This window comes from Balaenoptera acutorostrata, chromosome 1 (assembly GCF_949987535.1).
Source record: "Balaenoptera acutorostrata chromosome 1, mBalAcu1.1, whole genome shotgun sequence".
Lineage (NCBI taxonomy): Eukaryota > Metazoa > Chordata > Mammalia > Artiodactyla > Balaenopteridae > Balaenoptera > Balaenoptera acutorostrata.
Genome location: NC_080064.1, coordinates 76,032,824 through 76,050,536, shown reverse-complemented (window position 1 = coordinate 76,050,536; position 17,713 = coordinate 76,032,824). Strand labels below are relative to the sequence as shown.

Genomic DNA, 17,713 nt, shown 5'->3' with positions numbered 1-17,713 from the left:
TTCAATTTTAGGATAAAATGGTAATTGTGATCTGCTGTATAATTGCCAAACTTCCCAAGGTCAGTAATGTAGAAGAGTAGAAGCAGCAAATTGCAAATAAACAAGGGCAGTATTTTATACATCATTAGTAGTCATCAGTGTCCAGCACACAGTACATACTCAGTTAATCTTTAAATGGAAGGATCAAAGAGGACCTGGAATTTAATTTAGAGTTTTACATACCATTTTAGAATATACCCCCATATCTAAGACTTAATTTTATGGTACCATAGGTGGCATGATGTAAAAATGGAGGAAAATAAAGAACATCGGAGAGGTCCAATTTGATCATTTCTGGTCATCTAGGTTCTGAGAGCTTTGTGCCTTCCCAGGTTATAAGGGCATAAGTCATACTTATTAATACATCACAAGTATATTATATTTGAAAAAAACTTTTTACATTGATATTAAAAGTATAAAAGAATCCAAATCTAAAATAATTCTGGATGACAAATATTTGTCACTGTATAGGAGTGGAGATTAAATATAAAGAATACAGGTAGATATAAAGAACTCCTACAACTCAACAACAAAATAATAAACAACACAATGAAAAAATGAGCAAAAGGACTTGAGTAAGCATTCCTCTAAAGAAGATATACAAACGGCCAATAAATATATGAATATATGCTCAGTATCACTAGTCAATAGGGAAATACAAATCGAACCACATTGAGATACCACTTCCCATCCAAAATGACTATTATTAAACACACACACAGCTATATATACAGAAAAAATAACCGTTGTTGGCAAGGATGTGGAGAAATGGGAATCCTTGTGCTATGCTGGTGGGAATGTAAAATGGTGGAGCTGCTGTAGAAAACAGTATGCCTAGCTCCTCAAACGGTTAAACATAGAATTACATATAATCCATCAATTCCACTTCTTCGTGTATACCCCAAAGAATAGAAAGCAGGGATACAAACAGATACTTGTACACCAATGTTTATAGGAGCATTAGTCGCAATATCCAAAGGGTAGAAAACCCCAAGTGTTCATTGATGATGAATGGATAAACAAAATGTGGTATATACATACAAGGGAATATTATTCAACCTTGAAAAGGAAGGAAGTCTTGACACGTTACAAATGGATGAACCTTGAAGACATTATGCTACATGAAATAAGCTAGACACAGAAGAACAAATATTGTATGATTCCATTTATATAAGGTACTTAAAGTAGTCAAATTCATAGAGACAGAAAGTAGAGTCATGGTTGCCAAGGGAAGAGGGTAGGGGATAGGGAGTTATTTAATGGGTACAGAGTTTCAATTTGGGAAGATAAAAAGTTCTGAAAATAGGTGGTGGTGATGGTAGCACAACAATATGAATATACTTAATGCCACAGTACTGTAAATTTACACATACTATACACTTAAAAATTGCTAAAGTCGTGAATTTTATGTTATGCGTATTTTACCACAAAAGAAAAAACAAATAGAAGTAGACAGAAAAATTAGATGGGAGGATCTTGAGGGAAAGCTGAGGTAGGGAAACTGACTAAAACATTTTCAAGCATCACTTTTTCTTCAAACTTTGCCTTTGTTTATTCAGGGTTTACAAGGACCCCCTGGGAGTACAGGAGACAGGGGATTTGCAGGAGAACCAGTAAGTTTATCTTCATGTGTTTCTAATTGTTTTTTTTAATCATGTATTTTACCTGTCTGTTATTATTGCCCTGTTGTGCTGTGGCTGGTATGTTTTGGAAATCAGCATGTGTCATGGGCACCTAATTATAAGAATGAATATTTTGCTGTGAATATAATTTTTAGTGCCTTCCTGGTTTCATAAAGTCAAATTTGGTCCTGTTTGTCTGGAACTGTTAAAACTTCACATATTTCTATTTTCAGCAAAGATAATTCAGTTTTATTGAATCTCAGAATTTTTTTCTGAACTGCTTGCTGTTCGTATAATAATTATTACACTGCCCTCCCACACACAAAATCACATTTATGAGGGCAACTCTATGATAAAAGACCATATAGAGAAGCCAGACTCTACATGTAATGGGCCAAAATGTGGAAACTTGACAGAAATGCTGTTAGGTCAATAATTCAAAAAGTCACATCACCATTTCATAAATCTGACTCAGTTATAGAGTTTCCATGGAAAATGAATTGTGAAAATGAAATACCTTGCCATGCCTTATCTCTCACAATATATTCTTTATTGCCTATGAAGCCATTCTTCTGGCTAATAGTATCAGATGTAATGTGCAGTAACATGCTTCTAAGATTTACAGTACAAATAGTCTTTCAAACTACTGGGTTGATCTTATCCATCAGTTGACACAAAAGTTTATAGGTGGTTTCTGCATAATTCATTTAGCCAGTAGGAAGTAGAAAATTCTAACAAAGAGCTCTTCTTACCAAACTGTGTTCATTTCCTCCTTTACATATTTAACCTATGGTATAAGCTCTCCAAACAATAGTAAACACTTGCCTATGGGTGTAATTTTTCCAAATATAGTATCTTAAATGTGTTGATTTTATCAAACTAAATTCTTCTCAGTTTTCTCTGTTTTGTGTCTCTTAACCTGCCATCCTAATTCTAATATTCATTTGATCATAAATCATGCAAATCTCTAAATACCTCTTTCTTCTAAAGAGTCTGTAGCTCCTTGAAGTCAGAGACCATTTTTTGCACCTTTACAGTCCTCTTCCCTGTATAATGTCTGGCATATTATATCTACCTGATGCATATTTGTTAAACAGCATTAACCAAAGGTCATTTAGCCAAAGGTGTAATCATTCAGCCAGTAATATTAGATGAAGTGAAATGGAATTAAAACTAATCTTAAGAGAGAGCACATTTAAGTCAAGATAAGTGTATCAGCAGGGCTATGGCAACAGCACAGACAATATCTTAGGCTTTATACAAGCAAAGATTTATTGTTGTAGTAATAAATGACTAAAATGGCTTAATAGCAACTAAAAATTGACATTCAGGTCACAGGGTCAGTGGGTCTATTAAATAAAATATAAATCAATTCGTAATGGATATAATGGGCTTTGTTTCACATATTTGAGCTACTTAGTCAGATCTGAGATAATATATAACAAAGAAACTATCCTAATCTGGGGTTAGGGAAACTTCCAGAGGAGGAGCATCTGAGTTGTGATCTGAAGGATGAACAGTAGTTACTTAAGCAAATATGGAGAAAAGTCATTCCAGAGAGAAGTCGTGAACTGGGAGAAAACCCTACTTATTTATTTAAAGATCTAAAAGAAGGCCAGCATGGTGTGGCACAGAGAGCCAGGTGGGAAGTGAGTGTAAGATGAGGATGGAAAGGGAGGGAGGGGACAAAACGCATGCAACTCAGTAAGCCCTACTCCCAAAGATTTGTATTTTTATCCTAAGAACAAAGGGATGTCATTGAAGGGATAAGGCTAGGTTTATGATCATATTACTGTTCTGTAAAGATCACTCAAACCAAATTGGAAGGGACTAAGAATGGATAAGAATAGCTTTGTGTTGCAGCAGTCCAGATAAAAGATAGTAGAACTGTTTATGATTAGCAGAAAGAAAGAGTAGATAGATGTAAAATATTCAAAAGGAGATAAAATCAACAAGAAATAGATATGCTATATGTGAAGTATGATTCCTAAGGTTGTGGCTTGAAGAATTAATGAGATAATGATATCACTCACTGAAACTGAGAATACCAGCAGAAATTTATGTTTGAGAATGGAAGATTATAAGTCAGTTTAGTTATGTTGAATTTGAGGTGCCTTTGAGAACTGTGAAGATGGCAGTTGGATGTGGAGCTCAAAGCAGAATAATATCCTGAAATTTAAAATATTGGAGTCATTGCTCTAGGAAAAAGTATAGGAAAGAGAAAAGAACAGGATCTAAGGCTGAATTTTGAAGAAATGCCACATATAATAAATGTTGGTAGAAGAGGATGAAACTGCAGAGATGACTGAAAGAGGTAAGAGGAAAATCAGGTATATAAATTTGAAGTTCAGCCCCAACCATAATGTACCTTAAAATCTTCATGACAATCTTAAATTCCTTTAGAAGCATGTAAGCAAAAATATATATCTAAAACAAACCAGAAGTATAATTGACATGCTAAAATAAGAGAGAAAATGGAATCAATTAAAAGTCTTAATTTTCAAAAGAGTAGGATAAAAAGAATGGAAGACAAAAAAGAAAGAACAAGGGTAGCAATAGGAAACAGTAATAAATATAGTAGGTATGAACCCAGGGGTATCAGTAATCACTTAAATGTAAATGTTCTAAATGCACCAGTTGAGAAACAGAGACACAGAGTAGAAAGAAAAACAAGACCTAACTGTATGTTGTCTTCAAGTAACCCACTTTAAATATAAAGGCACAGATATGTTAAAAGTAAAGAGATAGATAAAATGGGCAAAGATGTACTAATACTAACCAAAGGAAAGCTGGAGTAGTTATATTAATTTCCAACAAAATAGACTTCAGATCAAGGACAATTATCAGGGATAAAGAGGGACATTACATAGTGATAAGTGTATCAGTTCTCCAAAGACATAATAATGCATCTAACAACAGAGCATCAAATTATATGAGGCAAAAACTGATAGAACTCCAAGGATAAATAGACAAATTTACTATTTCATTTGGAAACTTCAGCACTTATCTATCAGTAATTGAGAGATCCAGCAAGCAGATAATCAGTAAGATTATAATTGAAGTGAACACCACCATCAGGACATTGGATCTAATTGACATTTATAGACTGCTTAATCCAGTAACAGCAGAATATACATTCTTTTCAAGTTCACATGGAATATTCACCAAGATAGACTGTGTTCTGGGTCATAAAACACACCTTAACAAATTTCAAAGAAAAGATATCAGACAAAATATGCTCTTAGTCCATAATGGAATTAAACTATAAATCAATAAGAGAAACATAACTGGAAAATCTCAAACTATTTTGAGATTAAACTACACACTTCTGAATAACACTGGTTCAAAGAAGACGTCTCAAGAGAAATTTTAAAAATATTTTGAACTAAATGAAAATGGAAATACAACTTATCGAACTTTGTGGGATGCAGTGAAAGCAGTGCGTAGAGGGAAATTTATAGTATTGAATGTGTATACTAGAAAAGAAGAAAGATGTAAAATCAATAACAAGCTTCCACCTTAGGAAACCAGAAAAAGAAGAGAAAATTAAATACAAAATGAGCAGAAGAAAGTAAATGATAAAAATCAGAGCCGAAATCAATTAAATTAAAAACAGGAAAAATAGAGAAAATCAATGAAACAAAAAACTTATTCTTTTATAAGATCAATAAAATTGGTCAAACCCCCTAGCCAGGATCATCAAGAATAAAAAAAAGAGAGAAGACACAAATTACTAATATTAGAAATGGAAGAGGGGCCTTCACTACTGATCCCATGGACGTTAAAAAGGCAATAAAGGAATACTATGAATAACTCTATTCTCACAAATTTGATAACCTAGATGAAATGGACAAATTCCTTGAAAGATGTAATCTACCAAAACTCACACAAGGAAAATTTGATAATCTTAATAGGCTTATATTGATTAAAGAAATTGAGTCAACAATTAATAACCTTCCAAAACAGAAAGCACCAGGCCCAGATGGTCTTACTGGTGAATACTACCAGAGATTTAAGGAACAAAATGATACCCATTTTCTACAATCTATTCCAGAAAATAGAAACAGAAGAAATACTTCCTAACTCATTCTGTGAGGCCAGCATTACCCTAATACCAAAACCAGACAAAGCCATTACAAGAAAAGAAAACTACAGACAAGTATCTCTCATGAACATATATTTTAAAATCTTCCACAAAATATTAACAAATTGAATCCACTAATATATAAAGATAATTATACACCATAACCAACTGGGATTTATCCCAGGTATGTAAGCTTGGTTCAACCTTCAAAAATCAATTAGTATAATCCATTACTTTAACAAACTAAAAAAGAAATTATATAAAATAGGTGCAGAAAAATAATTTGACAAAATACAATACCCATCTATGATAAAAATTCACAGTAAACTAGGAGGAAAGGGGAACGTCCTCAGCTTTACGAAGAATATATTTTAACAACCTTATAGCTAACATCATACTTAATGATGAAATGCTAGGTGCTTTCCCCCTAAGAAAAGGGAAACAAGGAAAGGATGTCCCTCTTTTTTTAAACTCCTGTTCAGCATTGGGCTGGAAGTCCTAACTAATGCAATAAAACAAGAAAAGAAAAGACTGGGAAAGAAGATATAAAATTGTCTTTTTGCAGATGACATAGTTGTCTATAAAGAAAAGCCCAAAGAATTAATTAAAAAGACCAACACCAGTCACTTTCCTATATACCAGCAATAAACAATTGGAATTTGAAATTTAAAGTACAGTACCATTTACATCAGCATCAAAAAAAAAAAAAAGGCATAAATCTAAAAAATATATACAAGATCTATTTGAGGAAAACTACAAAGCTCTGATCAAAGAAGATTTAATAAATGGAGAGATATTCCTTGTTCATGGATAGGAAGACTCATTGTTAGGATGTCAGTTCTTCACAACTTGATTTATAGATTTAATGCAATTCCAGTCAAAATCCTAGTGAGCTACTTTGTGGATACTGACAAAGAGATACTAAAGTTCATATGGAAAGGCAAGAGACCCAGAATAGCCAACATAATATTGAAGTCAGAAGACTGGCACTACCAAACTTAAAGATTTACTATAAAGCTGCAGTAATCATGACAGTGTAGTATTGACAAAAGATAATTGGAACAAAATGGTAAGCTCAGAAGTAGAATTCCACAAATATAGTCAATTGGTCTTTGACAAAGAACATGGGCAATTCAATGGATAGTCTTTTCAACAAATGGTACCAGAACAGCTGGATATCCACAAGCAAAAAAATGGATTTAGACAAAACAATATACATCTATAACAAAATACATACAGCTATAACAAAACTATACATCTATAACAAAAATTAACTCATTAACTCAAAATTAACTATACATCTATAACAAAAATTAACTCAAAATGAATCATAGACCTAAATGTAAAATGCATAACTGTGAAACTCCTCCTAGAAGATAACAGAGGAGAAAATTTCAATGACTTTGGATTTGGCAATGAGTTTGTAGATACAACAAAACAAAAGCATGATCCATGAATGAAAAATCTGATAGGTTGGACTTCATTAAAATTAAAAAACGTCTGCTCCATGACATGTTCAGAGAATGAAGACATGCCATTACTGGGAGAAAATATTTGCAAAACACATATCTGTTAAAGGACTTGAATCCAAAATATAGAAAGAACTCTTAAAAGTCAATGATAAGAGAAACAATCCAATTAAAAAGTGGGCAAAAGATTTGAAGACACCATGCCAAATAAGATGTACAGGTGGCAAAGAAGCATATTAAGATATTCACATCATATGTCATTAGAGAATTGCAAACTAAAACAACAATGACATTCCATTACACACCTGTCGGAATGGCTAAAATCCGAAACACTGACAATACCAAATGCTAGCAAAGATGTGGAGCAACAGGAGTTCTCATTCATTGTTGGTGGAAAGCAACTTTGGAACACAGTTTGGCAGTTTCTTATAAAGCTAAACATACTCTTACCATGTGATTCAGCAGTCATGCTCCTTGGTGTTTACTGAAATGAGTGTAAATCTTATGTCTACACAAAACCTGCACATGAATGTTTATAGCAGCTTTATTCATAGTTGCTAAAAATTGGAAGCAACCAATAATGTCCTTCAAAGGTTAAGTGGATAAACAAACTGTGGTACATCCATACAGTGGACTATTATTCAGCAATAAAGAGAAATGAGCTATTAGGCCACAAAAAGACATAGAGTAACCTTTAAATACATCCCGCTAAATGAAAAAAAAGCCAATCTGAAAAATCTAAATACCATATGATTCCAACTATATGACATTCTGGAAAAGGCAAAACTATAGAGACAGTAAAGAACAGTGCTTGCCAGGGATTGGGGGAAGGGGACAAGGGATGAATCAGTGGAGGACAGGTGAATTTTAGGGCAGTGAAACTATTTTGTATGATACTGTAAAAGTGGATACATGATATTATACATTTCTCAAAACTCAGAACTGTACACCACAGAGTGAACCCTAGGGTAAACTATGGACTTTAGTTAGTAATAAAGTGTCAATATTGGTTCATCAATTGCAACAAATCTACCATACCAATGTAAGATGTTAATAGTAGGGGAAACTAGGCAGGGGTAGTATATAGGAACTCTCTGTACTTTCTGTTCAATTTTTCTGTAAACCTAAAACTTCTTTAAGAAATAAAATCTGTTCACTAAAACAAAATATTCTAGTAAATTCAAGCATAATTCTGTAATATGGTAGTGTATCTATCTTGTGTCTGTGTCCAACCTACTAGGAAGCACTGAAACACTGATATATGCTTAGGAACCACAAGATAAGATTACCAACTGTCACTATATCATCTAACATTATTTTTAAAGTTTTAGCTACTGTAGTGGGATATGATGCACAAATCATCATATAAGGAAATGAAAGCATTGTTATTTAGAGAAAATATAAACAAACCCAAAAGACTTATAAAACCCAAAGACAATTCTATTTTTTCAACTACTGATAGAGAGTAATATAACAGCAATACATATAATAAACAGTTTTTAAAAATCAGTTTCCCTACATACAAGTAATTAGCACAAAATATAATAGGAAAATGATCCCACTCAAGATAGAAACAGGACATAATAATTAAGAATAACCTTAGTGAGAATTAGATGGGACACTTATGAAGAAAATTTTGAAAATTTACTGAGACCTAGAAACTGACTTAAGCAGAAAGGCAATTTATCATCTAAACAGAAGACGGATTATTTTTTAGATTAATGAATTAGATATAATCCAATCCCATTCAAAATTCTCATTACCCATTATAAATTAGGTGTGGGATTTAATTATTCTAAGTATAGCTTATAAGAATGAGCAGGTGAAATAGCTTAATATTTTAAGAAGAGGAAGACTACTGCTACTAGATATTAAAAGAAATAATAAAAACAGAATGATCAGTTCCTGCGACATTGATCCATCTAGATTTACAGACATGGGACAAAAAAAGGTAGCTTTTCAATAACCAAGAATATAAAAGAATTTAATATTGATAGGGACAACATTACACATCAGTAGGGAAGATAAGAATTAAAAATGATGCTAGAATAATTGCATCACCCTTTCTAATCAGTTCAACAAATGTTTGTTGAGTGCCTACTATATATTAAGGACTGTGCTGGATTCTAAGGGGCTTATTGTTAAGCCATGAAGAGTTTACAGTTAGTAGAGATATAGGTAACATGGTAAAAAATCATTTCAACATATTAGGATAAATGCTAAAATAGAGATTAATTTACAGTCCTAAATGAGCACAAAGGAGATACACTTAGCCCAAGCTAGGTTTCCCAGAAGACTTGATATAGGAAATGACACTTGTTCTGAATAATGGATAAATTAGTAACCAGGTAAACAGGGTAGAAAGAACACTCCAGGTGAATGGAACAGTATGAGGAAAGACATGGAGGCATGAAACAGCCTGATATTTTCAGGGGACTTTAATCAGTTGCATTCACTAGAGCATAAAGTGAAAGGTAGGAAGTGTTGCTATTTGGTTAAAAGAGTTTGTTTTGATTCTCACCTCACAGTACATCAAAACAATGGTTTAAATAAAGTATTTTAAAACCATAAGTAACAAAAGAGTAGGTGAAAATTTTTAATGGGAATAGATGTTTTAAACTTAAATATGGTAGAAAAAGCCATAAAAGACTGGACAGGTTTAACTACATACAAATTTTAAACTTCTCCCTTTCTGATATTTTAAAAAACACTAAAAGATTTAAGGAGCTACATTAAATGTTAAGTGGGTTAAGTGGTTATTTTGGGTCATTTTTACTTTTATGTATTTCCAGGTGTTCTACAGTGTGCTTATTTAGGAGTTAAAAGTCATCTTTAACATTATGTTTTTAAAATAAAATGACAAACAACAAACTGGGCAGATGTTAGCAGTAAAATAGGGCAGAAAAAAGTTAATGTCTGCAACACATAAAGAACTCTACAAATTTTTTTTAAATGACCCCCAAAATACATGGGCAAAGGACATGATCAAGCAACATGTAGAATATTACAGATAACTAATAAACAAATGACAAAAAGAATATTCAACCTCACTGGTAGTCAAGCATATATACATTTTAAGATACCAGATTGTCCATCAAATTAATGAAGAATTTAAAAAATAATATTCTGTGCTAGCATGAATTCAATGAAATAGATTCTAATTTTATACATTGTGGAATGTTAATTATTGCAGCCTTTCTGGAAATTGACTTCACTTTGTGACCAAATAACGCTATATTTCAGACTCTATTCCAGGGGTGAAAATGCATAATGCATACAAAGACTACTGCACAAAGATGTTTCTCTCAGTGTGTTTATAATAGGGTAAAACTACATTCTGAGGAGAATCCATGAATTTTAAAATATTATACATAATATTTAATAAGCCATAATTGAAAAACATTAGTGACCTCTTAATACCTTTAATGGCTGTGCTATTGAGTAGGAACAACATATGTGATGCTTACATACCAACCTTATAATTCTATTATTCATATACTTATCTCAGCTGTTCGGCAGTGTCATCTGATGTTACAGACTTTAACATTCACTTATAGTCTAATATGCATATAATAAATCCTATAAAGCAAAATTTTACTGTAAAGAAGACTTATAAACAATATAAATGTCTAGCATTAAGAAAATGATTAAATTATGGTACTGCAGAATGTTAGATGGAATATAATATTATGTAGCCATTGAACAATTTTGTTATGAAATATTTACAGTAACATGGTAAAATATTTATATTTCAAATAGATTCTTAAACATAAAACAGATATAGTTAGGGGCTTCCCTGGTGGCACAGTGGTTAGGAGTCTGCCTGCCAATGCAGGGGACGCGGGTTCAAGTGCTGGTCCAGGAGGATCCCACATGCTGCGGAGCAAATGGGCCCGTACGCTGCAGCTACTGAGCCTGTGCTCTAGAACCCGCGAGCCACGACTGCTGAGGCCTGTGTGCCTGGAGCCCGTGCTCCGCAACAAGAGAAGCCACCACAACGAGAAGCCCGCGCACCACAACGAAGAGTGGCCCTTGCTCACCACAACTAGAGAAAAGCCTGCGCGCAGCAACAAAGACCCAACACAGCCAAAAATAAAATAAATAAAATAAAATAAATTAATTAAAAGAAAACAGATATAGTTATTTATAAGTATGCTCCCACAAAAGAACTAGAAGGAAATATGCAAGTATATTTACAGTGTCATCTCTGTATGGTAGGATTATGGATTATTTTCTCAATCTGGGGTTTTTTGTACTTTCAATACTTTTCAAATATTTTAAAATGAACATTAATGTAACAACTTAGAAAAACAGTTTAAGATAACCAACCATACCACATTTTTTCGCCATTAGTACATTTTTTTAAAAGTGAGGTGTTCACAAAATTGTGATGGAGTACAAACTCATAGAATTTTAACTAGCTTGTTATATTCTGAATCTTTAAAAAAACACCTTCTTTATACTGTCTTTCCAGAAAGACCAAAAAATTCAAACAGCTTCTTTAGATGGCTGGGCAAATAGCATTAAATTGTAGTTTCTAAATAAGTGTTAATCTATCTAGAGTAATTCTAGACAGTTAAATGGGTTCACACAGTAAGATCCTTTAGGTTTAGCAATTTAATGTTTAGGCCATAAGCTAATTATTCAGTGTTTGTTTACTTATAATTACACTATTCAGTCTTACAGGGGAAAAGATCTCCGTAAAGGTCCCACATACATTTTATTGCACCTTAGTGATTATCCCATGTAAACACTGTTACATTTATTCATATGAAACAGAGGAATTGTTCAACTGGACTCACTACTATGATAAAGTATGACATTAAGCAAACTCAAGCATATTTTTGTTTCATTGGAAACCATATATTTGCTTCTTTAAAAATGCTGTTTTGTTTGTCATATGTTTTTCAGGATTATTAAGTGGATCTATAATTGTCCTACCCATTAAATAAGATAACTCTGAAAGCCCTTAGCGCTATATTTCATAATTGTTAGGTGCTTGATAAATGTTTATTGAATGAATGAGTGAATTAGGGAATGAAAGAATGAAAGGCACCGTCCTTTCTTTCCTTTTCTTTTGAATCCAAACAAAGCTTAATATTAGTAACAAAAAAAAGATGAATCAACAACTAAAGATTGAATTTTGTTTATACAGAGAGTAAAGTAATACATTGATAAATGTATTATGTGTTATACTACATATGATATAATTATATGCATATGTTAATTGAAATATAGAGTACATTTTAATTCTCACCTCCTAAATTTTGTTTTAATATAGGGACCACGAGGACTGCAAGGTGATGCTGGACCTCCTGGAGAAATGGGTGCTGAGGTAATTTTTCTTGGGGCTCTTTCTTGTTAGTTCATCAATACTCAATACTTTTTGTAAGACTCCTCTTAAGGTAAAGTTGATATCTTAGGTATATATATTTTGAAGAATAATTTTATAGTGTTTTGTTTCATATTCAGGAAATAAAACCTAAAATTCTATTAAAACCAGGGATGACTGTTGTATGAACCTAACTTTATGCATATAAAATTCCCTTAACAGTTCATTTAAATGACAGAACAAAAAGTGAATAAAACTTTCCCTTCACTGATTTAGAGTTAACTTTGATAACCCTTCACTCCATTATAGAAGAATATTGGAAAGTGACTCTTATTCAAGATATATTTTAGAATAATAAACCATACTTGTTATAATTATAAAATCCAATTACTTCATTTCTTTTGGTTGTTAACTTTAGCCCTAAAAAATTAGGCATAAATTCTCTCCTCCCTTGGCTTCTGTGAAACTATTCCTTCTTGATTCTGCTTTTTACCTTCTGATTAGCCTCAGTCTTGATGGGAAGCTGTCCTTCCTCTTCCTCAGCTTACAATCATATTATCACATAGACTTTAATTACCAATATTATTCTGATAGCTCTCAGCTTGATAGCTTTAACTCATGCCTCTCTCCTTGGGGCTCCAGTTATTGATTTCCCGTTGTCTTTTATGTATGCACCTAGGTATCCCACAAATAGCTCAAATTCAAAATATCTAAACCAAACCCATCGCTTTCCCACTGTTATTCCTCTTTTTATTCTCATCTCACTGAAAGATATCCCTTACGCCCAGTAACCCCAAAGTGAGAGTCATCCTAGACTCCTCTTCCTCCTTCACCCCGTTCAATCAGCTATCTTTTCCCTTTGAATAAGCTCCCACTAATGTCTCACCTCCATCCTTTCCTTTACGTCCCCATTGCCAGTGCTCCAGTCCTCTGCTCTAATTCCATGTCTCCTCCAACTGCCATTATTCCTTAGCTACTTGTGGCCAGTTTACCTTTGTCATATCATTCTTGTCCTTGAAATTTTTCAATGGCTCTCTTAGCCTTTAATAAAATGCCAATTTCTTAACATGGTAATGTTCTGCATTGTCTAATGTCTGCAGACCTGTTCAACCACATTCCAATAGAACTTTTCTCCTCCTCTAATTCCACGATTATGCCATGCTTTCTTGCTGTGTACTATGTATCCACTGGGAGTCCAAGGGTGGCTGAGATATGGTCCCTGACTCCTTTAGCAGTTTATAATCTATTCCAGAAGATAATCATGTAAAAGATCATTATATTTCCATCTGTTAGACCCAATGATGGAGACATTCACAGGGCATTATAAGAGTACAGCAATGGGTATGTAACCTTACCTGGATAAGGGGAAAAAGAAGACTTGTCTGTGTTGAGGCGGGGGGAGGGTAATGAGTTTTAAGGAATGGGTATGAGTTAGCCATATCAAAAGAGGGAATAAGGATATGGGGATTCCAGAAAAAGCGGTAGTATGAGTCGGAACATGCAAACATGAGGCAGTATGGATTCTTTGATGCTTAAAGTCAAAACAAGGAGTGATGATAGATGAAATTACAGAGAAATGGTTGGATCAAACAAAAAATCTTATATACTCTGTTAAGAAGCTTGAACTTTTCATCTTATGGGCTACAGTAAGTCATTGTGAGGTAGACATAGGGCAATGATAAAGTCAGATTTGTTTTTTTGGAATATCATTTTAGCAGCCTCAAGGAAGATTTATTTGAGAAGACAAGAGTGCAGACATATATACCTTCTAAAAGGCTGTTGCATTCAACTAGTTAAGAAACAATGGAGGTCCGAACTAAAGTAGTCAGCATAAATAAGAAGGGGATGTATTTGAGAAATGTTTGTTACATAAATTCTGGAGAACCTGCATATTTGTGGGATATGGAAAGTAAAGGGGAAAGAGAAGTCAAAAATTATTTCCAGATTTCAACAGGATGGATGGCAATATCCTTTCCTGAGACAAGAAAAGAAGAATGTTAGTCATAATCTGCTACTCTGCCCAAGGTAAATGGTTAACAGCTAGCAGACCTTGGCTTTGAATCCGCATCTGATTCAAAAGCCAGTGCTGAAAACCTATACCATGCCACATCCATCCTCTGAGTCTAAAAAAAGCAGAGGAAAGTCATACCTCATAACTTGAATTTTTTTTTTTTAACAGGGTAGGAGACAAGAATCTGTCGTGATAAGGAGTAGGGGTTGAGCATATTTTCTATTGAGGAAAATATGCTGGTTTAGAATAGTGGTTGAGGATAATGGAAGAGGGAAATGACTAAAGACATGTAAAAGCAGATATACCTTATTAAAAGTAAAACTGAAGTAGGAGACTTTGAATTTGCATTATATTAATAATAATGATGTTAATAATAGGTAACAACTTCAGAGAACTTTCTATGTTCCTAGCAGTATTTATGTACTTTACCATATTAATGAATTCTCACAATACCCCATGAGATAATGCAATTATCCTCATTCTACAGATGAGGAAACTAAGACATGAAATGGTTAAGCAACTTGTTCAAGAGCAATAGCTGGTAGTAGTGGTAGAGCCCACATTTAAATTTAGACCGTCTCTCTCTGCAACCCATTCTCTTAGTCACTATGCCTCTCAATATGTAATGAAGCGACTTTGCACAAGAGTGTAATTTTTCCATTGATGTTCAACTGGGAATAGAAATGGACAAGGCAATTTAAAGCGCTAATCCAAGATTGGCATAAGAAAAGAGGTACCACAGAGATCAGAAGATCAACTATTGGATTTAGCCTAAGAATAAAAGAAACCAAGAGGAGCTGACAGATTGGGTGAAACTGGGCAATAGATGAGGTCTAGGAGATTAAAAGCAATCTTGATGTGGAAGAAGTCCTGAGAGAGTTGGAATTCTCTCTTGAGAGAGAATTTTAACCTTAGGTTAGGATATTAAATTCTATAATTTCTGAGGCAGAGCAGAAACTCAGGCAGTCTCACTTCATAGTCCTTCCTCTTAAGTACTGTAATACACTGCCTCTTGTAACAGTAAAGTCACAAAGGTAACCAACAGAAAATTTTAAATAATATAACTATTTAAAAATTGGTGAAATGATGGTAAAATGGAGGGAGTTTTAACGGAACTAAACTTTTAGCAAGGTAATACATCAAGAATTAGAGGTAGATTTCTTGGTTATAGAAATAACCATTAGGAGAACTAAAAACAAATTGTTTTATAAAGTAGTTGCCTCTGAGGAATGGGGCTGGGGCTTTTCATTATAAGTCCATCTGTACTATTGTGCCTGTATAACTTTTATTTTGAAAAAAGCAAAGCAAGTCTGGATTGTGGAAGCTGAGTCAAAATGGAAAATTGAATTTCTCATCTAAAATACTGTAACAACATAAGAGATATTTTAATCTCTAATAATTATTCAGAAGGTTATCACCCGTGGATCAGGACTATTGAGGAATCCCTGGAAGACAGAAAGCAAACAGGAAACTTCTGGTCAAGATAGTATCATAGGTTAATGGCTTTAAACTACCCATCTACTCTGAAAACATGGGGATTATAGAATGCATATGTATGTATTTATAATTGTGTGTGTATAAGTACACATACATACATACACACACATAGAGTAAGAGAAGAGAGAGAGTGAGGAAGTAGAGAAGGGAGAGGCAGGCATAGTATTCTCAAAAACAAGATAAATGTCTCCAAGAGAAAAAAACAACAACAACACAATACAACAGCAATTATAGGAGCTCGAAGCTTATAAATAGCCAGAGGTTGCAAGAGGTTATATGTTTTCAAGATAAAAGCTTCAACCAAAATCTTCCCAACTGGACCCAACCATGAAAGGGGCGTGGGAAAAAATGCCGTATATATGTATATATATAATTCATATCTTCTTTGTGTGATATATTTTATAAAACCAATAAAGAAAATGGAATTTTTTTCAAGAAGTGTATTCCAAGAGGGATGAACATAAATAGATGGGAAGAATAATAAGTGAAAAACACAGAGAATAGTAAGGGTATGAGGGTAGAAAATTAGAAGAGGAAATGGGAAGTAGTTTGTCTTGACCAAAGATTAAAGGACGAGAGGAAGGATTAGAAGAACCTGGTCTAAGCAGTCCTGATTTCTGGTGATGTTGTTTTAGCGTTTGAACTGTTAAACGGTCCCAGAAATTATCTGGTCTTACGCCATGAAGTTTATAAAAGAGCAGCAAAAAATCCTTTCCTGGACATAGATATCCCATCCTTGGGCTGAAAATTACTTCCATCTTCTTATGAGGTTGTTATTGCCTTTATGTTGGTGAAGGAATGTGTACAAACAATGTGTCGAATCATTCTATTCTAGGGACCTTCAGGTATTGAGGGAGAATCTGGTCTGCAAGGAGAGCCAGGTGCAAAGGTAACCTTCCTAAATAGTAAAGGAGAAGGTCTCTAAACTTTCACCATTGACTCCCCGATGTTTGCAGTATTTTGGCAAACAGCCACCATCTTGCAAGCAGATAAAGGACAGCAGATAAAAATGGAAAGTGTTCTCAAATGAGTCAGAAAAAAATATTACTCAGAAAAAAATTATTTGTCTCTATGCAGATAAGTATGTGTGTGTATATCTATACACACACATATATATACAGCTATATATGGGAGGGAATACAAATGAAAAAGCAAAGTATTATAAATAAATTAATCTGAAGAAAAGGAAAAAATAGTGTTTTGGAACCCCTGTCTTCATACCCTCCATAACTATTAGACATGCAGTTTTAGTAGAAAAGAGTTTAATCTTTCCCTTTGTTTCTGCAGGGAGATGTTGGACCTGCAGGCAGTGTTGGAGTGACTGGGGAGCCAGGGTTACGGGTACGTGCCTACTAGAAACCATTTTAATGCACTGGCCCTCCTATTTTAAAGACTCAAAACTCAGCCTAAAGACTTCAAAGATTGTATAGTAAACTTTTCTGGTGCATTATAGAAAATGTTTGTCTTCATTTCATAATTTCCAAAGCTGCATGCTAAACTCTGTTCACATTGTAATTTAGTAGCATTGAGAGTCCTAACCACACACATCCTTTTTCTCAGAATCAGATGTACTCAGCAGAATCCTTGCCAAATGTGTGGAGTCACTGTGATTGTCACTAATGTTAGCATGAAGAAGAAATTCACAAATACTAGTGATCA

At 33.8% G+C, this 17,713-nt stretch overlaps 1 protein-coding gene across 7 annotated transcripts in view; it reads left to right on the top strand.

Annotated features, from left to right (window-relative positions):
* Nucleotides 1–17,713, top strand: part of COL24A1 (collagen type XXIV alpha 1 chain) — a 389,632-nt gene that overhangs the window by 251,622 nt on the left and 120,297 nt on the right. For all 7 annotated transcript variants that reach the window (XM_057550626.1, XM_057550622.1, XM_057550627.1 and 4 more), the window contains 4 exons: nucleotides 1,599–1,652; nucleotides 12,496–12,549; nucleotides 16,890–16,943; nucleotides 17,342–17,395. In XM_057550626.1, coding sequence (XP_057406609.1) covers nucleotides 1,599–1,652; nucleotides 12,496–12,549; nucleotides 16,890–16,943; nucleotides 17,342–17,395 — 216 coding nt within the window. The remainder of the gene's footprint in view (nucleotides 1–1,598; nucleotides 1,653–12,495; nucleotides 12,550–16,889; nucleotides 16,944–17,341; nucleotides 17,396–17,713) is intronic.